The 23,024-nt window shown below is 46.5% G+C and overlaps 2 protein-coding genes and 2 non-coding genes across 4 annotated transcripts; 3 read left to right on the top strand and 1 right to left on the bottom strand.

Moving 5' to 3' along the window:
* Positions 1 to 333: 333 nt before the first annotated feature.
* On the top strand, positions 334 to 2,194 carry LOC125525849 (protein S40-1-like). Its single transcript, XM_087528899.1, has one exon. It carries the CDS (start codon positions 1,536 to 1,538, stop codon positions 1,950 to 1,952), a length of 417 nt encoding a protein of 138 aa, XP_087385025.1. The 5' UTR covers positions 334 to 1,535; the 3' UTR covers positions 1,953 to 2,194.
* Positions 2,195 to 2,577: 383 nt separating this feature from the next.
* Positions 2,578 to 3,224, top strand: LOC125525858 (uncharacterized). The gene has a single exon (XM_048690868.2). The coding sequence runs from the start codon at positions 2,630 to 2,632 to the stop codon at positions 3,038 to 3,040; it is 411 nt and encodes a 136-aa protein (XP_048546825.2). The 5' UTR covers positions 2,578 to 2,629; the 3' UTR covers positions 3,041 to 3,224.
* Positions 3,225 to 5,683: 2,459 nt separating this feature from the next.
* Positions 5,684 to 5,789, bottom strand: LOC125533287 (small nucleolar RNA Z279/snoR105/snoR108). Its single transcript, XR_007294210.1, has one exon. It is a non-coding gene; the product is annotated as a small nucleolar RNA Z279/snoR105/snoR108 (small nucleolar RNA).
* Positions 5,790 to 6,080: 291 nt separating this feature from the next.
* TRNAA-UGC (transfer RNA alanine (anticodon UGC)) lies at positions 6,081 to 6,153 on the top strand. The gene has a single exon. It is a non-coding gene; the product is annotated as a tRNA-Ala (tRNA).
* Positions 6,154 to 23,024: the final 16,871 nt, after the last annotated feature.

Consider the following 23,024-nt stretch of genomic DNA (forward strand, 5'->3'; position numbering starts at 1 on the left):
AAAAATTGAATACATGATTATTTTCTAAATTCCTAATAAAATTTGAAAGCACGAACATTATTTCAAAATGCAGAATTGTCGATATCACAAAAACTTGGCATGGTGCCTTGGAATGGTGATACAAGGCCCTAGAGTTTTTTTGGTCCATTTGAACGATGTCGAAAAAAGGTACTCTGAGACAGAACCTCCCGCCCAACCTGGACGCCCTACCCGAACTTTTTTCCATTTAAATTCATGAACATTTTCTTAAATTCGCAAACTTTGTTTTCAAACTTTTTTCCATATCCATGAAGTCTTTTCAACTTTTACACACGTTTTATAAAAGCTCGCAATTTTTTTTCAAAATCATAACATTTATAAAAGCACGTTGTGTCACATTCAACTAGTGGTTTAGGATTTTTTTTTTGACCGGTCGACCGAGGAGTTGCAACTAGTGATCTGATTTGCTAGAACCGGCAAACAGTATTGCTAGAACTAAGGAGTGAGCCAATGATGATGGGGCGCGAGAATGTTGCAACCACGATGCTGAATTGCTGGAACCGGCAACGGCAGAAGCTAGCAACCCGCAGCGCCGTCGCATTTTTTGCTGCAACCGGCAAACTGAAATGGTACAACCGATGAGTTGTTTTGCTGCGATGGTGACTGTGGGAATGGTGACCCAGTAGACGACGGCGGTGCGTGTGGCAAGCGTCGACGACGAGGACGGCGGAGGGTGGTGCACCATGCTGCAACTATAGAGACGGCGAGCTGCAACAGCTGTCGGCCGAGGCTACGTGTCAGTGCCATCCACGGCTGGAGTTGCCGGAGCTGCAAGCAGCCATGGCCGAACCACCGCCCGGCGACAGCGGGGTGGTGCAGGGAGGGCAAACGGGCGAAGAAGATGGATAGCGAGGTGACGGGGAGGGGGCAGCGACGCGCGGGGATCCTGGAAGCTGGGCGGCGCTCTGTCCTCTCCTTTTTTTTTCTTCCTGTGTGCGCGTCGGGGAAGATGAAGTAAGGGGCGAAAGGAATAAATCAGACGGTCAGCAGTTGGTTGATCTTTGCTAAAAAAAAGCAGTTGGTTGATCTGACGGATCGCGCGCGACCGGCCTGAAATATTCGGCCGGCCAGCCGGCGCCTAGCGCGGGCCTTCTTCATAGCAAAACATGTCACGTCCTAGCCAACGCATGCACATACGCGCGGGTGCTGATGACGCCGCGAGCACGGCATGGATGCACGTTGCGTGCCCCAGAGGGAGAAGCGCGTGTGTGATCCCGGCGCCGCGTCCGGAGCCCGCGGCGGGACGGCGCCAACGGGATCCACACCTCTCCCCCACCGCCTTCATACCACCAGACGTGCGGACTCCGTCGAGCGAGCGCCCGGCCGCCGTCGCGATCGACCAGACGCGGTGGGACGGAATGCCATCCGTTTACCCCGCTGATATATAGCGCCGCGTCTCGAGCACTGCTCCATCGCAGCTCTGGGCACGCCTCCTCCTGGCTCTCGCCAGTGCCAGCCGCCACCCCGTCCGATCCTACTGTGGTGGCGGTTAATCAATGGAAGAGCTCGACGAGTTCGAGGTGCTCTGGCCGGAGTACTACGTGGGCCACGCTCACGCCGACGATGACCAGTACAAGACGCCGGCGCCGGCGTCAGCGAGCGTGCAGAGCCCGGCCACGTCGTGGCAGCGGCGCGCGGCACGGTCTCGGCCGGTGGACGTTCCTCCCACTCCCAGCAGGGCCGCCGTGCTGTTGCTACGGTGGAAAGACGGCACTGATCGTCAAGACGACTTGGCGGAGAAGGACGGCGGCGGCAAGATCGTCGTGCCGCCGCACCTGCTGGTCTCCGACGGGGAGGCCGCCGCGGCGTACACGCTGCTGCGGTCGGGGGCGGCAAGGCACGGCAAGCGGGCGCGCGACCTGCGCCACCTGCGCAACTCCGTGCTGCGGATGACCGGCTTTATCGAAGGATGACACGTCCTATGTTTGGGGCTACCACTTCAATTTGTAGATCAGAAATGGTCAAATGGATTTGAACCGGTCTGTACGTGGCATCAATCTAGTCTATCTAGTAATTTAGTACGCGTAAGCACGTGCATAAATTCCTCGAAAATAATCTTATGCGTGCGTTCAATGAATATGTTATGAAAGTGCAAAAGAAAAAAAAAACTTGTTGCTATCGATGGGATTTGCACCAAGTTCCGAACCAAGGTATACTACTTATCTTGCCGTGTGAGAATTCTGTCAAATATTGGTCAAACGAAGCAAGTTTACAGAGGAGAGAATTCCGTCATTGGTCAGTAGGACAATACGCGTGCAAATACGTACACGTACACGACTTACTCCGAGGCTCGGAGGGCTAGAGCGAGCTTGCACGTCCACGTGGCAGCCGAGGATAGGGTGCACCGCACTCCAACTCAACCCCTTCCTTCGCAGCCACAGCCACAGCTAGCAAAGTTTGTCCTAACGCGCCACTACTCCTCCGATCCAGTTGCCAACTCCCCAAGGAAGTCTGCTTGCTCACCAAGACACGCCAGCTTCTCCCTCTCCTTCCCCTTCCTTCCACAGCACACCTACCTCCGCTCGCTATATATCCCCCTCGCCATGGCAGCCCCAGCCCTTGCCTTCCCGGACACACGGCCGGGGAGGCCATGGATCAGGAGCTCCAAGAAGCCGACGTCCTCTGGCCTCAGCACAACTCCGACCACCGCCGCGACGGCGACGACGGCAGCAACGTCGACGGGGACATAACAAAGCTATCCTCGCCGGAGCTGTCTGCCCCGGTCCCCGTGCCTCACCGGAAGCGGCGGTCTCGCTCCTGGTCGACGTCCGACGGGAGCGGCAGTGGCAACGACGACTGCAGCGACGGCGACGTCCGATGCACCAACGACGCAAAGAGGAACGTGCCGCCGCACGTCCTGGCCGAGCGGCGGCGGAGGCTCGCCGGGAGGTCGACGGCGGCCTACTCCATGTGCAGCGGGAAAGGGAGGACGCTCAAAGGGCGGGACCTCCGCAACATCAGGAACCTCGTCCTCAGGTTGACCGGATTCATCGAGAAATGAAATGGATTCAGCACCGTGGATGTGGATATATTGCTGCATTGCTTGGGAACGTCCATGTCCATGGACGTGTGTGAAAGTTTGTGGCAACCTAATTAGAGTTTTCAGTGAGCGCAGAGGTGAAGAAAGACAAGAAATGTAGCAATAACTCTCTGTTTAATTAATTAATTTTATCTGTTTAATTGAATTTAGCATGTGTAGCGTGCGAGCAGCTTGCTCAAGAATAAATGTACATTCATAAGAAACAGAGCAAAAGGGGTGGAGGATTAAAATGTTAACTGGAGCCGAATAATAGAGCTACTACTAGCTATGTAAAAGCATTTTATTAGCTTGTGATCCTTATGTAAGCCAATTGTATGTAAGCGGCCGGTGTTTACTCGTTGCTAAATACAGTATATTGAGAAGGTACTAAGTAGTGCAAAAAAAGAAGAAGAGGTAATGGCATTCTTCTGTAACATGGTTGCCACTTTTGCATCTCTTTTTGCCACAACTCCCATTTGGCTTCGTCCTCTTGAAAATTAAGGAAGAAGGTGAACATTCGTCGAGAGGAGTCTTGTTGCAGCATGGGGTGTGGGGAGCAATGCTACACCTACGTAATATTTGTTACGTATCTTACGTATGAGCTAATTTGGCATATTTTTATTGGCCATTAGTTGGGGACACGGGTCTACCCTTGAAATCAGGGGGGCAGTTTGATTGGTGGGGAAAGAGATTACGCAGGTTACGTAGAAGTTGTATGTAGGTGTACCATTTTTGGGTGCGGGGGGTTAGGGTCGGCGAACTAGTTAGCGCTACAAGTATGGCTGATATGTACCTTCATCGGATAGATCATATCGTGCATGACACGCATCACATAGATTTACAAGTCGAGCCATACAATTAGAGAATTTATTATTTGGTGAACCCTATAGAAACTGGAAGACTTTAAAACACAAAGTGTAATTCATAATAGTACTGCAAAGTACAAGTTTTCTTTTTTCTTTTTACATTCACAAACAAACAAAAAGTATTTTACATTGAATTTGTAGTAAAATGAAAATTGGTCCTTTTTAATTCCTTGCATTTTCTTTATTATTCTTTGAGAACTACACCTTCCAAAAAAATGTAACCAACCAAACTTTTATTGCAATTATCTTACTTCCACAAATATGACAATCATGCTAAGGCCCCACAGGACCAATACAGCAGAACAGCTACCGCCGCCGATGAAGAGAAGTTTAGATCGGAAGAATCCGACTTGCAGACGCATGGACGCACACGAAGAAAGACCAGATGCAAGCGGATCCAACTTCGACAAACGCCGATCAGATCCCACTAGATCCGCCGAAGACGCGCCTCCACACGCGCTCCGACGACGTTAGAAGCACCATCGGGATAGGAATAGACAGGGAGAACCTTATTTCATCTTCAGAAAGTCGCCACCATTTCGTCTTCATGAGCATGACAAAAACCCTAACGAGGCTCGAAAAAACAAAACGGAGCCCTCTCGCCGGCAAGGGCCTAAATCCACCGTGTCTTCATGGTCCGAAGACCATAGGAGGTCTTCACCTCGCAGAAAACGATTCACAAAAAAGTGCAACTTGACAACACAACACCAGACGTCTTCAAACACTGGAATGCTCGTCGACCAAGGTTGATCCGGATGCAAAACCTAGAGGTGGTAGAAGGCTAACCGCAGGAAGAAGGGTTCATCGTTTGCTTCAAGCCAAGACATGCTTTCGAGCCACCACGTGTTGGACATGGAACGTTTGGGATGAAGAACCAGCAAGTATACTGTTGAAATATTATTGTCTGCCTCTCTCCATGGAAGCATTCCATCATGAAAAGAAGCAAAGCACAAAACCAGTCGTCGACGAAGCGGAAGTGAGAATGTCGAATGGTCTGCAGGTTCAGTTTTTTTGTTTCCGTTGTTGCTCTTCCGAAAACGAGTTTGGACTTCTGAAACAACTAATTGAAGCATGGATTCTAGTAACAAAAGAAAAACTGAAGACTGGATTCAGTGTATATATAATCCGGCACACATGACAATATAATGTTTTTTTATATAATTATGTAAAAAAGATCTGCAGCAACGCAGCCAATTATGCCGTACTATGACCATTTTAGGGAGAGGCCATGTTTTCTGAAGGAGAGGAAAGTTTGCCCGCGAGAGATTTCTTAGCGTAGAGTGATGCAGTTTCTCTCCAGCAATTCCGTAATTGAGGGGGGCAGTCTTTGGGCAATGATTTAGGGGACCCTGGCCTTGAGCTAGTGCGGCAGATTGCGTGTACGAGAGAGCACTCGATATGCACTGTAGATTATTCGTTCAAGGAATATCATGTTGCCAGATCGGGACGGAAGCGCGTCAGGTCTTGATCGCCACCGTGGCGGACGCAGCTCCATCAGCACAGATATAGCAATATTCTATCAAGCGCAAGATCACCCTGGCAGAAAATATAACCCAATCAAACAAGGAGAAACGAAAAGCTGCAGAAAAAAAAACAAGGAGGAACAAAAAGCTTTGAAACACAAGGAGATACGAAAGCAAGAGAATCAAATCAAAACAAAAATCCAGGTCCAAAACAAGCAAGGGAAGCAGGCAAACGAAAACCAAAGAAATCAAATAAAAAAAGTGTTCAAAAAGGAAAATATTCAAATTTTGAGTTCGGGATCAGATGGTGAATCACGGGGATGCCCCAGTGTCGTAACAGGCTTATTGGGGCGGGCACCCCTCTCGCATGATTAAGCGAGCCTGTACCACTCCTCATTTCCCTTTGCTGCCTGAAGGATCATGCTCTTCCACGGCGCACCCCGTCCCCTCTTTAAGCGCCTCGCCTCCACTCGCTCGCCCCCTGCGGCCGAGGTGGGACTAATAATCTTTCCAACCCCGCTGAACCCTCTCCTGGCCGGGTGCTGGGCGGTTTTTCAGGATGCCGCGGGCCGTCAAGGCCTGTAGAACAAGTCGGCCGGTACTCCCGAATCACAGGGTGGCCCATCGCGCTTTAGTCCTCGCGTAGCAGAAGTAAATTATGATTAGAACCGTTTTATCAAAACTGCAACCAACGGGGATGTAGCTCAAATGGTAGAGCGCCCGCTTTGCATGCGGGAGGCACGGGGTTCGATCCCCCGCATCTCCAAATTTATTTTCGTCGCTGGTCTTTTTCTCTATAATTTTTCTCCTCTTGCCTTGTTGTTATCGTTCTCTTCCTCCTTGAGAGGTTTTTAGTTTTTACCATTCGGGTTTCACCTATCTATTTGTCATTTTTACCATGCCACTGTCAAGCTTCTCTTTTCCTATCTTTTCATGCCACCATTAAGTTTTGTTCCATCTATCATGTCATACCTTTTTATGCCACCATTAAGTTTCCTTTTCTCCTTGGTGAAAAAAAAACTCCTTTTCCGAGTTTTTGTTGTCAATGTTGGTGTCCTTGTTTTCTTCCTCTTTGAGAGCAGATGTTTCCATGGTTTGTGGATCCAAGCCTCCAACTTCTTTCCTTTTTTTCTGTTGCTATGGCAACTGATATTCTTTCTCTTCATCATGACATCCTGCATATACATAGGAATTGTAGAAAAGAAATCAATCCACGTATATAGAATACTACTGATAGCCTAGACAAACTAACGTCCGAACAACTATGCAAAAAAAAAAACTAACATCCAAACATGTCACTCCATGACGCTCAACTTTGACTAGATTGACCCAATTGAAAAAAGTTTTCTCCTTCTCCAACCACCTATGTCTATTTTGCCATATCTTTTTATGCTACCATTAAAAAATCATATCTATTTTCTCATATCTTATAATGTCACCTTTAAGTCTCCTTTTCCATACCATTTCATGTCGCCCTAGAGTCTCTCTTTTCCATGTTTGCTTTTTCGTATATACTCATGTCACCATTAAGTCTTGTTATTCCGAGTTCATTGTTGGCTCCTTTTTTTCTCTCGTTCTCTTACTCTTTGAGGGTAGATGTTCTCACCATCAGGTTGATTCCTATATGTTTTGTCATGTATTTTCATGGCAAATGTGATGTTTATCGTATTCATGCCATCATTAAGTTTATCTTTCCCTTCTATTGTGTCATATATTTTTGCCACCATTATGTAATTCATAAATGACACTCGGATATTCAATAAAATTATAAAGTTGGCTCCAGGTTCATTGATGCAACTTTTGTACTTCCTCAATTTTTGAAATTGGAACATCACTCGGAAGGGAAAATGTAATGCATATTTCAAAAAATTGCCTCCAAGTTCATTGATGCAACTTTTGTACTTCCTCAATTTTTGAAATTGGAACATCACTCGGAAGGGAAAATGTAATGCATATTTCAAAAAAGTTGCCTCCAAGTTCATTGATGCAACTTTTGTACTTCCTCAATTTTTTCTATACACTTGGCCAAACTTTATATTATTTTAAAAAAAAGAACCGAGGGCCCACTTTGGATTTTTTTTTGAATGCCTCCATTAGATTTAACTCCATCATAATTCACAACAAATGTAGATGTCACTTTTTCTGTTGAAAACCGAGAATTTAATTGATTAGATAACAGGGTTGCAATCTGCAGCCAATAAAACAACAACACTAAGGAGTCGTGTAACCACATGTCGGTTGGATGACCCCTCCTTGAAAGTTTAGTTAAGAAAGTTGCAACCCTATTTTGAGTACAACCAGTCCTTACTAGATCAAGTTCTCGATCTCCTCTGACTAGTACCTTCATTTCCTCCACAAGGTGGCCAAGGCTGGATCGATCCAAATTGTTGCCCGACAGCGCCACTATAGTTTTGCCACTATCAATTTGTAACACCAATGGCAGGGATGTATATGGTTTTGCTACTAGTATGCCCTCTTTGATTATATTGCCAATAGATCCTCTTTAAAAGCATCATCACACCTAGGAAGATGTTTGCAGGCGCACACTATAGCTTGTTTCATATTATTTCTGACGATTACTAAGGGCCTGTTCTGATTCTCTCCAGCTCTCAAATTCAAAAACTCCACACGTGAAGTCCCCCCGAACGTCCGAGCTCCGCGGAGTGAACTTCTCGGAGCTGAGCGCTCGCGCAGTGCAAAAAACTGAAGCAGCGTCGGCCCAGCTCCACCGAAACCAAAAGCTGGAGTTCGCTCAAATTACACCTGAAATGCCACTGCCAAGTATAATGATTCGTTCCTGGCCGCCGAACATAACGTTTCGCTCATTCCCAGCCACCAAACATAACGATTCGCTACCTGTTTCCACAAGCTGGCCAACCTTTGCTGGTTCTGGACCATTATGGCGCCAAGGCAGGCCACCCATGCTGCAGCCCATAGTGTCAATGGGAGAAGCCAGCGATCGTTGTCGAATGAAGCTATCTCGTTGTGTGGAGTGAGAAGCTGGGATGGGAAGCTGGAATCGTGGAGTTCGTGGAGTTGGGAGGAGATCAGAACAGGCCCTAATACTCCACCATCTCTGGTCATTGCATCAAAAGATCCATCTACAGAAACAACATCCCAATCCGGGTTAGGAAGTGGCCACTTCGGTTCTGTTTCATGATGATCATTTTATAACACGCTTGATTGTCATCTCATATGCAAGGACATTTTTTCCTTTGATTGGATCTTTGATTTATATTAAGTTACTCCAATAGCCGTTGAGAAATCTTTCGCGCAACTTCGACCGGCGGAACATCCTTTCCATGGGTCAATTTGTTCTAGAAGCGTGACCATGAGAAGAAGGGGGAGGTGAGGAAGGAGGATGAGGTTGGCCCCTCGATGTTGATGAACCTCGAGTCAGAGTTGGGGGAGGAGGAGGAGGAGAGTTGAACTCCTCTAAGGAGGAGACCATGTCGCTTTGGAACTCCGTCGACACCGACTATATGTCGGACGATTAGAACCTTTATGTTTTATAGGTGATGAAGAAGTAGTGATCTTTATGTCTTAGGGTGATCAAGTAATAGGATGAACTTTATGTTTAGGGTTTAAATCTTTGTAATGTTTGGATGTTTTAAATGTTTAAAATAATCTATGCAATGTTCTTTCAAAAAAAAGTTTGCATGTGCCCTATTTTAAGGCACATCTTGGGTTGGACGTATTTTAGTGCCTAAAAAGCATTGTTTTCGTGTTGTAAAATTTACACCAAGCAGTTTTTGGTGCCCTAAAAATAGGGCACCTATTAGAGAGGCCTAACCTGATGTGGATGTAAGTGGTATTGGATCCCACTGAGTAAATTGCTCAGAACCACCATATTTATGGCCAGCGTAACAGGTTGCCATCGTTTTTGCCAAAATCCACAAATAATCACCAACTTGTGACAAGTGAGTAACAAATCCATTGATCTGGAGTTGATCCGCGACTAAGCACGAAAATGACAGGCTAGTTCACCTGTGGGGTCCATGTGGCTCAGGCAAACGGAGGCACGCAAACGACCGCCACGGCCGGCCAGCACCACACCTGCCTAGCAAGGCTGGCGCAACAGCAACTGCAATGGGCAGCGGCGGCGCTAGCAGTGACAAACATCAACACCAACGCACATAGTAGCAGCGGGCAACAACAGCAGTGGTGAAAGGATTGATACGGTCGACTAGAGGGGGGGGTGAATAGGAGACTACAAATTTTAATCCTTCTTGTAGATTTTAAGGCTTAGCGGATAAAAGAGTTCACTAGATATGCAACTAGATGAATGCAACCTATATGACAAGCAAGCTCCAAGAAGAAAAGCTAGGCAACAAACTACTTAGCAAGCCAACAAGCATACAACAACAAAGAAAGGTGCGGGAAATAATTAACCACAAGTGAGACGAGGACGTGGATTTTAACCCGAAGTTCACTCTTCCTTGGGGAAGAGCTAATCTCCGTTTGGAGCGGTGCCGGAGCCAAAGCTTGCGGAATGCCACCAAGGGCTCACTGTATTCTCCTTCGAGTCACCCCCAACGGATGAGCCTCGAACCACTCGGGGTTGGTCTTGAAGGCGACCACCACACCTTTACAAACTTCTCCGGAGCACACCACAAGCAAGGAAGCTTCCGGAGGAACCTCTAACCGCCTAGGAGCCCAAGCTCCAAGAGTAACAAGTCAATGGAGAAAAAATGTTGCGGGGAACGCGATTTGGTTTGGTCAAGTTGTAGATCGGGTCTTGCTCTCCCAATCCCCAAAGTTTCAACAAGTTTGGGTGGAGGGATTGAGAGTATTGAGCAAAATGGGGTGTAGCAATGGTGGAGCTCAACAAGACATTAGGGTTAAGGGTTGGAGGTGGAAGAAGGGCCTTTTTATAGTGTTCATGGGCTGGTGGGGATTTCTGCCCGTTGGACCCCGTGCGCACGGGCTAAGTCAGCCCCATGCGCATGGGGTATCTAGAGACAATCGCACCACCCCGTGCGCACGGGGGTCAAAAGACCCCGTGCGCACGGGGTACCCAGTAACTTACTGTTGCAACTTTCTGAGTACCACAGCACACACACTAGGTTCATTTGAGGTGGTCGGAGTGGGAAGTGTAAGAGAGTAAGGCTCGGCAAAGGCATTCCCACACGACATTTATCCACACAGACCCCTCTTAATAGTGCGGTCTTTCCTATGATTCGAAGCAAACCAAAACTAAACCTTCGAAGCGTCGAAAGACCACGCCTTTATCCTTTTTGAAATGGGGGGGTCGCACATCTCCATCGCGGGCACTTAGAACCAATAACCTGAGATAAAGTTTAGCAACCGATATTAGTTCAACTAACCACATTGTCATCACACCAAAATATAGCTTAAGTGCCATTAGCACTTTCAATCTCCCCCTTTTTGGTGCATTGATGACAACGTGGTTAGAGCATGGCAAAGAGGATAAATAGATAGAAAGCCATGGAACAAATAATGATCATGATAGCTCCCCCTATATGTGTGCCCGAAAACAAGAATGCATCTAGTACACCCATAGGAGGTTCGACCAAGATCATTATTGATAAGTCATGAGATTCATCAAAATAAACCTATAACGGTGCCTAGATCTCATGACACAGTGTGGTGAGCAAATAATGTGAGACCCAATAAGTATAAGAGGATAATAGCAAGGTTCAATAATAAAGCTAGAGTCTCACAATAACGCTAGAGGCTCACAACCACACAGACGGAAAGGAAATAAGAGTATCTCAAGCCAACTAAAACCAACCAACAGCGAGAAACACGAGGCTTGAGATCTCAACACACCCACGAACACACAACCACACACACCACTTCTCCCCCTTTGTCATCAAGACAACAAAAAGGAGACAAATGGTGACTTGAGACCCACTAGACAAGAGGAGGAGCACTCGAGGCATCATCATCATTATCAAAACGCCACCCGACCATTAGGAAAGACTGAGCAGTGGCCTCACTGTCGACGTCCTCAGAACCTGGACCGACCTCCTCACCAGCAGCAGCCCTTGCTGCCTCCTGCTCACGCTGAACAAGCTTCTCCTTGTTGATTTCCTTGATCTGACGATGTTGAATCGACTGACACATCTTGAACATGTTGCTCAAGGTCTTGAACAACGACTTCTTCTCTCCCTTGGCAAAGATGGACTCAGAGCCAACAGACTTGGCCTTACCACGAGGGATCCGTGCAGTAGAGGACATGCCTGGAGTGTAAGTAGCATGATCCTCAGGCCTAGGGTTGCGCCCCTTCTTGATGGGCACATAGGGAGCAGGAGCAGCTGGGGTCCAGTTGGAGTTGCGCTTGGGAACAGCAGTCTTGAAGCTGGCAATGTACTTTGCTGGACAGACGGTCTCAATCAACGCCTGTATGAATGGAGCATAGATCAAAGTCTTGTTCTCTTGTACACACTGACACAACTTGTAGTACATGAAATCCAGAACATCCACTTTCTTCTTCTGATGAAGATATACAAAGACATCAAGCATGGAGCTCCGAATGTTATGGGAATCCCCGGCCTTTGGAGTGAGGGTATACTGCAGGATATGGCGCATGGTGTCATAGAGGGGCAAGAGGTCTTTGATTGACCCAGTGACAAACGACTTCTCTTGTTTGTAAGCAAAGGCAATCTCACCCTTAGTGCGCTTCCCACTTTCCCGAACAATGCCAAACTCATCAGAATCAGTCTCTTCATCCATGAACGGGTAGGGAATGATCTTGGAGAACTTTGCCATAGGAGCTGAGCACTGATGCGTTCCAGACATCCATGTGAGGGTGCGAGCAGAATCATTGGAGAAGTACAGAGTGGCAAAGAACTGCATCACTAGATCTTCATTGTAGGGGTGGTTGAAGGTGACAAACGGAATCAGACCCAGTCATCCCAGAGCGGAGTACAAACCGGGATACAGATGATCATTGTCGCGCAAACTCTCAGTGTTGACTTGCTTGTGAGGAGCAAACTTCTTTGACTTGGTCATAAGAAGCTCATGATAGATTCTTTGTTGAAACCCATTCTTGAAACGGGGATCCATTCCCATACTCGTGGCCTTAACATACGGATGGTTCTGTCTCTCAGCCCAGATCTCTGGCTTGGTCCACTTGACAAGAGGCATATTCCGGAGGTCACGCCTGCCCGGAGTGACTTTCTCCGGACTAGACTCCTCTTCCTCTTCTTCATCTTCCTCACCACGATCATCTTCTTCTTATATCTCATCATTTTGTGAGTCATATTCTTCCTCATATTCATCGGAAGCCTCAACAACGGGCCGCTTTGAGGCTGCACGACGAGCACGGCCCGGACCTGACCCAGACCCCTGACCCATGCCTCCGGACGGCTGACAACGAGCAATGGTGAAGTCCTTTGATCCTCCTTTTGCACGCTTGCGACGAAGCTCAGACCTCTTGTCAGCGGAGTCTGAAACACACACAAACACCCAACAACACAAAGAACGAGACACAAATGAGTACAAGTGCAAAATGAAAGGCAAGGAGATAGACAAAAATCTAGGCAAAAGTTCCTGGATAGCCCGTGCGCATGGGGGTTTAGACCCCGTGGGCACGGGGTCCCGTGCGCACGGTACAGGACCGTGGGCACGGGGCCCCATGCGCACGGGGGTCAAACACCCCGTGGACACGAGGATCTCCCAGCGCCAGCCACTACCAGAAAGAACTCCGGGAGTGGGTGCAGCAGAGGGACCAAAGGATCTAAGCACTAGACTTCTATCTACAAACTAGTTGAGGCCAAACGAATCTAGGGAGCAAGAAACCCTAAAGATAGAAAATTAGATAGGGACTCAAGGAGATAGAACAAAGGAGACAAGACCAACTGGAGGAGGACCCCATCAGGATCCAGATCCACGGAGGAAGAACTCCGACAAGGCCCGGAGGAGCTCCGGCGAGTGGAGGCGACGACGGCGGCGCTGGAGGCTTCCTGGGGAGTGGAGGGGGCGAATGGGTGGGAATGAACCCGAGCCCCCCCCCCCCATGCCCCACCTCTTCAGGACCAGAAACCGCAGACCCCGTGCGCACGGGCTAAGTGAGCCCCGTGCGCATGGGAGTCCCGTGCGCATGGTACAGAGCCCGTGGGCAGGGGGCCCCGTGTGCACGATACAGGCCCGTGTGCACGGGGTATTCAGGAACTTTGACATGAGTGGATTTTTAAATACAGGGCTGAGTGTATACTCTTACCCCTACTTCACAAATCACTCGGTCTACATTTCTGAACACGCCGCGAGGAAAGTCCTATCACTATGGAAAGGGTATATGTGGAGCACTTGTACCAAAAGAGAAGCGAGGAGAACCAACCACAAAAGAAAAGAAACACCACACCACACACATGAAACAAATACGGTTGAAAGGGCATTTCCCTACTTTATGTTTTGGATGATGATGACAACCCTTTGTGGTCTAATCGTATGCTATATGTTTCAGGTTCTCAATGCTTAGGCTTACATCGGATTGCTATTGCCTCTCGAAGGAAAAGATCGAAGACGTGTCCTCTATGCTTTTATTTTCTTTGGTCGTAGAGTACCTGTACTATCAAGAGGGAATCCTCATTAGGAAGCTCTGGGGGAATCAGTTCACGTACACTTTCCTCACCCCTTCCTTGTCTTCCTCAGTTGTGTGTGAGAGAGAGAGTTCCCCCTGTCTTTCCCTCTTGTTTCTGCTCTTCCCAGCGGTTGTACCGCTCCCTGGAGCGGTTGTACCGCTGGACCTTGACGCTCTCCAGCTTTGACCGAGCGGTTTACCGCTGCCTCCGGGTGGTGGTACCGCCACCTTGCTCAACAAAGGCTAGGACGGTGGTTCCGACCATGCACCGCTCAAGTACCGCTCAAGGCTCTGTTCTGATGCGGTTCTCGGGCGATGGTGGCCCGGTTGATCCGGTCGATCCTCGTTGACCGGTACCACCGATGGTCTGAGCGGTTCTTCCACTCAGAACTTCGCCGTCCAAGAGCTCAGAGCCATGCGGTTGTTCCAGTCTTACACCGCTCAAGTACCGGTCTCGTCTCTGTTTCGAGGCGGTAGTTGTGCGGTGGCTGGGCGGTTGGTCCGGTCATTCTCTTAACCGGTACCATCGCCTAGTGGCCCGGTTGTACCGCCTGGTAGGGTTTTGCAGCTACACCGTGAGTCCCGGTTGTACCGGGACAAGGACCGGTTGTACCGCTGCAGGGCTGAAAGCGCGGCAACGGCTGGATTTTTAGGGTTGGTATTTAAGAGAGATTCTCCCACCTACCACACTCGCCTTTGACCCCTCTCACTCCACCATTAATGCACCTCAAGCTCTCTTGCCCGATCTCTCTCTAGCCACCCAAACTTGTTGATTTGCTAGGGATTGAAGGAGGAGACCTAGATCTACACTTCCACCAAAGGATATTTGCTTCCCCCATACTTTCTTGTGTGGATTTTGTTACCCTTGGGTGTTTGAGCACCCTAGATGGTTGAGGTCACCTCAGAGCCATATTCCATTGTGGTGAAGCTTCGCGGTTTTGTTGGGAGCCTCCAATTAAGTTGTGGAGAGAGCCCCAACCTTGTTTGTAAAGGTTCGATCGCCGCCTTCAAGGGCACCAATAGTGGAATCACGGCATCTCGCATTGTGTGAGGGCGTGAGGAGAATACGGTGGCCCTAGTGGCTTCTTGGGGAGCATTGTGCCTCCACACCGCTCCAACGGAGACGTACTTCCTCTCAAAGGGAAGGAACTTCGGCAACACATCCTCTTCTCCACCGTCTCCACTCTTGGTTATCTCATGCCCTTACTTGAGCAAGCTTATTTGTTTCATATCTCTTGCTTGCTTGTGTTCCTATCCTTGTTGCATCATATAGGTTGCTCACTTAGTTGCATATCTAGACAACCTACTTTGATGCAAAGTTTAAATTGTTAAAGAAAAGCTAAAAATTGTTAGTTGCCTATTCACCCCCCCTCTAGTCAACCATATCGATCCTTTCAATTGGTATCAGAGCCTCGTCTCTTTATTAAGGACTTTACCGTCCAAAGAGTATGGTTGATACCGTAGACAGTGTGGAGGAACACTCCGGTGTGAATCCGGTCTCGTCTACGGGCGATGGGGGAACCTCGGTCTCTCGTGAGGAGTTCAATGTGGCCTTGGAGACATTGAAAACCTCCATGACAACCGAAGTTGAGAGCATGTTTACTAAATTTCTTGAGGGGCTTAAACTATCCACCGCACCGTTGAAAGTGGGTGATCCCGCCAACAAGGTGGCGGATGCTATCCCTGACAAGGGGGAAGCTAGTAGTGAAAAGGCTCCTTCTTCTAGTGGTAAGAATGGCACCGGCATCTTTGCCCATGTGGAACCACCACTTGTTTATGGTGGACCGATTCCTTCCACTCATTTGAATCATGCCGGTCCTCCTCCTAAGATTGTGAAAAATGAGGACTTTGATTCTTGGGTTTACCGCTTTAAACGTCATTTAAATCATGTGAACACTATCCTTTGGAGAATCATTGAAGAAGGTTTCTATCCACATGATCCAAGCAACTTCACTCCTCGAGAAGCTGCAGACAATCAATTCAATGAGAATGCTCTCTTCATCATTCAAGATGCAATTCCACCCGAAGACCTACCTCATCTTCGTCCCTTCTCCTTGGCCAAGGATGCATGGCATTGTGTTGTCTCTCTCTATCGGGGAAGTGCAAGCATTCAACCCTCCAACTATGAAGTGGTACAAGATGAGGCCGATGAGTTTGCAATGAAAGAAGATGAAGAACCTCGTGAGCTTTATCGGAGAGTAACCAAACTCGCGGTCTCACTACGAGATCACGGGAGCAAGGACACGGATGACAATTGGATCAAGCGCAAATTCCTCAAGGCAATGATGCCCTATCACAAGGCCATGTCCTCCGTCATTCGTCAAAGACCGGACTTCCACACTTTGACCTCAAGCGAAGTGTTGGATGAGTTTGTGGCCATGAACATTCTGGACAAGACCACTGACAATGCGGTGCTTCGTTCCCAAAGGGCAAAGAGGCCTAATCTTGCATTGAAGGCCAAGCTCACCATTGAAGAAGAAGAAGAGGAAGAAGAGGAGAGAAACCCCGATGATACGAAGTATGCATATCATGAACACATGGCACTTGCTTCAAGGCAATTTTGGAGCAAGAAAAACTCGAGGCCAAACTTTAGCAAAAACAACTAGAGTGGCACAAGGGTCGAGCAACGTGTAAGGACTTGCTACAATTGCGGCAACGTGAGTCATTTCGTTGCGGAATGCCTGTATGAGAAGAGGGAAGACAATGGTGGCAAGCTCATCCGAAAGGACAAGGCCAAGTCGTTCCCCAATAAGAACAACTTCACCAAGAAGACTCCTCCCAAGGCTTTGGTTGTGCAAGAAGAGTACAATGAGGATGATGACGATGATGAAGATGATGAGTCGGTTGCCATGGCCTCCGTTGCCATTGCAACAACGTCATGGGTGTCTCTCTTCGACTCACCCAATGAGAGCATCACCGCCAAGTGCCTCATGGCTAAAGCCACCAACAAGGTAACCTCCAACATCAAAACTATCATCATTAATCATCCTTCCTCGACGGATAGCATTTGTAACATCCCAAAATTCTAAATTTTGGAATGTTAAAAAAAAGATAGATTGATTGATTGTTTGATTGTTGTTTGATTGATTGTCTGAAAGTGAGTGAATTCAAAACTTTTTGAAAGTTAAATGAGAGGGAATAAAAGGACTTTCCCAAACTTTCATATTTGCTTTCTGATCTCCATGAATTCAAATTATTTTCAAATACAAAACCCTTGAGCGAAGATGATATGACTTCTTCCATTTAAATTAAATGAAAGGGTATTTGAAAATAATTGAATTTCATTTGGAAATATTTCAATTCATAAACTTCATGCAGCTCAATGATTTTCATGAGAGAAGATAAAATGACTTCTTCAAATTATATGAAATATGAGTTGGGAGTTTCAAGGATCAAATTCAAAGTCCTTTTGAAATTATTTTCAATTTGGAATTATTTGAGTTTTATTCAAATTATTTTTTCCAAAAATAAAATATATGGAAATTAGGGTAACATGATTCCCTACAATAGAAAATTGGAGAAAAATTAATTTGAAATCATTTTGGTTTTTTTTAAAATGATTTTTTGTTGGATTTTAATAGACCAGTAGCACTCTATGAATTATCTGAATTTGTGTGGATTTTATTTGGCATTATAAAAATGACCATGTTGTTGGAAATCTTTTTCTGAAAATTTTGGTATATTATATGCCTATATAATATTTTCTTTTAAATTTGTTTTTATTATTTCTATTATCTGGAAAATGTTTTTTTAACTTCCCTTCGCCGAACTGGGCCGGCCCAGCTCCTGCCAGGCCAAGGCCCAGCCCAGCGCGCCAGCCTCGCTCCCGCCCCCGACCGGGACTTCTCCCGAGTCCATCGCCGCCACAACATCGCCGCCGCCGCCGTGACCGCCCCGGCCTTCGTGCCCCTTCCCCACGCCACCGCCCTCCCTTGCCCCTTTAAAAGGCCACCCAGGGACCCCTGGGTCCCGTTTTCGCCGCCGCTGCCGCTCCTCATAGTCGCGCCGCCACCGCAGATCTCGCCGTCACTGGCACTCGCATCTCCGCCGCCCTGGTCGCACCTTGCCGCCACCGCCCTCCACCTGCCACGCCGCTCGCCGCTCCCGACGCCGCTGCCCACGCTGCGCCGCCCCACGCCACCGGAGCACCGCCGGCGACCACGCCCGACGCCGGACTCGCCGGAGTTCATAGCCGCCACTGTCGGTTTTCGTCGAAAAGCCGAACCGGTAATAAACCACGCTGGTTTCTTTTCAAAAACCCTAGAACATTTTTTCCTATAAAACCGGTTTTGTTAGGGTTTACTTATTTAGAGAACGCTCGTCAGATTAGATCTGGAGCGAACGGTTTTTTGTTCGTTAGCGAACGTTCGTTAAATAGCCTTTTCGTTTTATTTCATATCTGCCAGGGACCCGTCTGTGATTTTTTTACAAATTAGTCCCTAATCTTAAAACAACCACATCTTTTTACTCGTTATCCCAAATTCAACGAAACCAACGCCCACGTCTTCGTTATGATCTCCTCTATCCAGTAAAACAACTCAAACATGTTTTTGAAAGTTTTAAAATTTGGATTAGACCAGATTTCAATTCAAACTTCGTTTGATCATAACTTGAGTTTCGTAACTCCGATTTAGTTGATTCTTTTTGCAAATCGAAGCTCTTGACCTAAACATTCTAATAAGGCCAAATTCACATAATTTTGGTACTGTTAGAAATTGTTTTATGTTGCAAGAGTTATTTGCTTGGTTTTGAAGTTTTCCGAATCGTCTTCTTCGTTCTTTCTGATCTTTTGAGTGATTGCTTATGTGTGGTTACTATTGCTTGCTTACGATAGATTGACCGGAGTGTGACGAGTAGAACTATCAAGAGTTATGAGTGTGAATCATCTTCATCAACATTGCAGGCAAGTTCACACTTTGATCATACTCTTTATCACCCAATTTTATGCATTAGTTCCAATCCTCAAACATTGCATGGTTAGGATGTCATTAACTGGTGGGTTGGGAAGTAGTTGGTGAGGTAGGAACCTATTACCTGTTTATTATCAAACCCTTGGGAGTTACTATTACGTTATGCTTATATTGCCATGCTATGCTCGTAGACGTGGATTGGGTTTGAGAGTATTTCATGACAGATGTGAGAGATTATTGTTAACTAAGGTTTAACTTAAGGTGGCTACTTTAATACACATGTGGGTGGATTGGTTGGGGCACCCTGGGGATATACCAGTGGACTTGCCCGGACACCTGGGGATATACCAGTGTTGTCCTAGGAGATCCCGGGGTTACCGTGTGATCCTCCTATGGTTCGCCACCCAGGCTCAAAGGGATCATAAGATTATTCATGCTAGAAACTTCCGTGTGCAGCCACAAGCTATTATGGGCTCTAGCATAGTTGATTAAGACGTGTGAACTCTTACAGTGGTAGACTAGCAGATGTAGGGGTTGTAGGTGGTACGGTCTACCCATCGTAAGGTGCAAACGCTTCTGAAAGACTATGTCTCGGTCATCCGTTTCTCAAACACCATGTAGTGCGAGAAATCCAACGGGGGAGATCGAGTCTTGTGGGGAAAAGTGCGCAAACCTCTGCAGAGTGTATAAACTAATCATGGTTAGCCGTGTCCCCGGTTATGGACATCTTGAGTATCTAGTACCTGGATTATCATGTGAATCTCATCACGTTACTTTAAATGAATATTGTTGGGTCTTAATGATGTTACTTAATTGGGATTGAGAATGCTGTCAACCATTCTCAATGTTTAACAACCACCATGATAGTAAATTAAAATGTATTCCTTTGCAGTAGGAAAAAATTGGCTTTTCGCAAAAACAGTATAACCATAGAGCTTTTCCACCAGCGAAATATGCATGTAGTGATAGCCTTTATTCATCATTATCCTCTGGTGTGAATTTGCCAGTACATTCAATGTACTGACCCTCTGTGGCTGCAACGTCTCATGTTGCAGGATTTCTTACGACGAGTAAGTGATATGTTAGGGTTACGATTTCTACACTCAACTTTGCCGTTGGTGTTGATGGGAATCCACAACCTTGTTTCTTCCGCTATTTTGGATTGAGGTAATAGTATTTATGTTACTTGTACATGTGATTTACCTCTGTTATAAATCCTCGAGAACTGTGTGTGTCAACATACCGATCCAGGGATGACACTTAAGCACAGAGACTTGATCCATTCGGGTCGGGTCGCTACAAGATGGTATCAGAGCACATGTTGACTGTAGGACGTGGCCCTAGAAACTGGCAAGCCCATAGGAAAAAATTTCTCTACAACTTCATTTTTTCAAAAGATCTTTTACCTCTCTTCTCTTCTGAGCTTATTCAAATATCCCCTTTTTAGTGAGACTATACCCTTTTTCCCCTTTGACCACACGAATATTCGACTGATGAGACCACTCCAAGAAGATACAAGATATCGGACAACTAAGACCACTTCGGAATGAAGAGTATCTTCCGTGCATCTGAAAAATGGAAACTACAACGGTTGAAGACCGAGGACAAGTAGAATTTGAAGGCTCTGAAGAATTCCCAGATTTCTATGACCTAGGAAGGCTACCCTTATGGAACTTGGCAGACTATGGAAGTTGTCAATACCCGAGATCAAGGTGTATCGGAGAAAGACTGAAACAAGGAGCATGAGAACTCGAAGTTTTGTCAAAGAAAACCCTAAGGCAGGAGATATCAACTATGGAATGATAGCTCATGGAAATGACAAGAGCAGAAACACGGTTATCCGTGATGTCATTGCCCGCTAATGCTATTGTCACTGTGCTGAGTTAAGGATGCATTTCTTCAGAATGGATTTGATGGAAGAAGGCTGATGGAGGACCTATTAGTAAGATGAAGTTTTAACCTTAGCTGGTGTATCACCAGGATCTGGAGTGTTACATCAAGAAGTTAAGATGGAGCTACATGAAGCCGTATTAGACAAGGAAGCATTTCGTGAAGAACTCAGGAACCAAAAGCTAAAAGTAGCCAAGCTGGAGGAGCTACAACCTCGAGATACCGGAGATTTTTCAGGAACTGAAGGACAGTATGACCATGGCTCATGTCAAGGATGTTGAAACCCAGAAATTGGAATGCAACTCCAGAATATTCAAGGATGTCACGAGAGACTTTGCTACAATAGAGATAAGCTGGCAAAAGGACTTGAGAAAGACAAGCATGATCGGAAGAAGCCATTGGAGGCATGAACAAGGCTTGAAGAGTTGGGAGACATTGAAGATTTATTGACCTTTAGAAGACCAAACCCCTGTTATATACCTACATTAGATGCGACGTTTGTGAGCTGTCATTTGTTTGATGTTTTTCCCGATAGCCACAAATAAAATCTGTCTTTTCAAAACTTTTGTTTGTGTTGTGTGTATCCCTCTCTATCTCTCTTATCTCACCCCATAACCCATGGACCCAATAGATGATGAATGGAGATGAGCTTGTATTTTCTGGACCGATGCGTCAGTTGGAGACAGACCGATGGATTCAGAACATGGAGGATCACATGGAGAATAACCCTATAGTTGGAAAGGATATGATCCAGCATGCTCTTCAGTGCTTTGAAAGAGGTGCTGCTACTTGGTGGAGGATGTACCAAACCATCAATGGATGGCAAGGAGTAACCGCTTGGAAAGAATTTAAGTTGACTCTGCCAACATCTCGGCTTGTGTCCCAGAAGTTGAAGTCTTATGGAAAGGATATGAAGAAACCTTGTGCATGCAGGATTTGTGGAGAAATAGGACACACCCATAAAGAACACAAGGATGAATGCCCTAATTGTGAAGGAAGTCACCCAGTTGAAGAATGCCCAATTAGGCAGATTTCTTGTTTCTTGTGTGAAGGGACTACCCACTATCCTGCTCAGTGTCACATTTACCCCATGGTACAATGAACCATCCAACAGAAGAAAGAAGAAATGAAAGGAGCCCTCATGGAAATTTTAGAAGAAACTTTGATGAAGGAAGAGATGGAGGACACACCCAAAGAAGAACCAATTAAACCCTGCACCAAGTCTTGCTATTCATGTGGAGAAGAAGGACACATCTCCCAGAATTGTTTGAATGGGGATCTAGTAGAATTCCTGACAGAGGAAGTAGAGTATGACCCACAGGAAATAGAAGCCTTAATTGGAATGGAAAGGTCTAGGAAGAGAAGCAGATTGGATTCCAAGAAGGACCTGAGTCGTATCACCTATTACAGGTGCAAGGAGTCAGGGCACTACCTCAACAATTGCCCAAAAAGGAAACCTCGATACTTGTCAGAAGTAATATGTTTTAGTTGTAATGGAGCAGGGCACTTTGCCAGAGAATGCCCCAAGGAGAAGGAAACTTGTGCTAGATAGTTGAGTTTGCAACAAAAGAAATGGAGTAGTAGAAGTGAGAACATTTTCTTTTATATTGAGGTGTTGAGTTGAGACATGTAATGGAAAAGCAAGAGATTGTAATCATTGGAGAATCAATAAAGTTAGCATCGTTGGTAAAGATTTGGGTTTTATGAGTTGTTACTCTATGAAGAAGGATTTTGACCATTTTGAGGATATGAGAAATATGGTCTATGGAAGATTTGTGCATTTTAAGGGTGGTAGTACCCTGTAAGAACCCTTGACCCCTGGAAAAGATAAGGATACTCCACTGAGTGGATTTCGGACAAAATGAATACGAGTTTTGTCTCGACATGTGTGATGCCCCAAGAGTATGTGGGATGAAGTTGGAGACCGTCAGTTGTTTGGACCAAATGTGATCAAGAAGTCAGAAGAGAATGTTAAGTTGATTCGAGATAGACTGAAGGTAGCTCAGTCCAGGTAGAAGAGTTATGCAGACTTAAAAATGCAAGGAGGTAGTCTATGAAATTGGAGACAGAGCATGTCTTCATGTGTTCCCTCTGCGAGGAGATAACAATTTGGAGTTAAGGGAAAGTTAGCCCCGAGATTTGTAGGACCATACCGACTCTTGGAGCGTATGGGAGAAGTGGCCAACAAGTTGGAGTCACCCGAAGGACTGTCAGGAGTTCATGATGTGTTTCACGTTTTCCCAGTTGAAGAAGTGCCATGCAGAGATGGCTAATATTCCCCTATAAGGA

Source organism: Triticum urartu, chromosome 1A, assembly GCF_056163025.1.
Source record: "Triticum urartu cultivar PI428250 chromosome 1A, HENAU_Tu73, whole genome shotgun sequence".
Taxonomy (NCBI): domain Eukaryota; kingdom Viridiplantae; phylum Streptophyta; class Magnoliopsida; order Poales; family Poaceae; genus Triticum; species Triticum urartu.

Bases quoted from the DNA above. Each gene is read 5' to 3' on its own strand.
- LOC125525858 (XM_048690868.2), top strand. From the start codon at position 2,630: ATGGATCAGGAGCTCCAAGAAGCCGACGTCCTCTGGCCTCAGCACAAC.
- LOC125525849 (XM_087528899.1), top strand. From the start codon at position 1,536: ATGGAAGAGCTCGACGAGTTCGAGGTGCTCTGGCCGGAGTACTACGTG.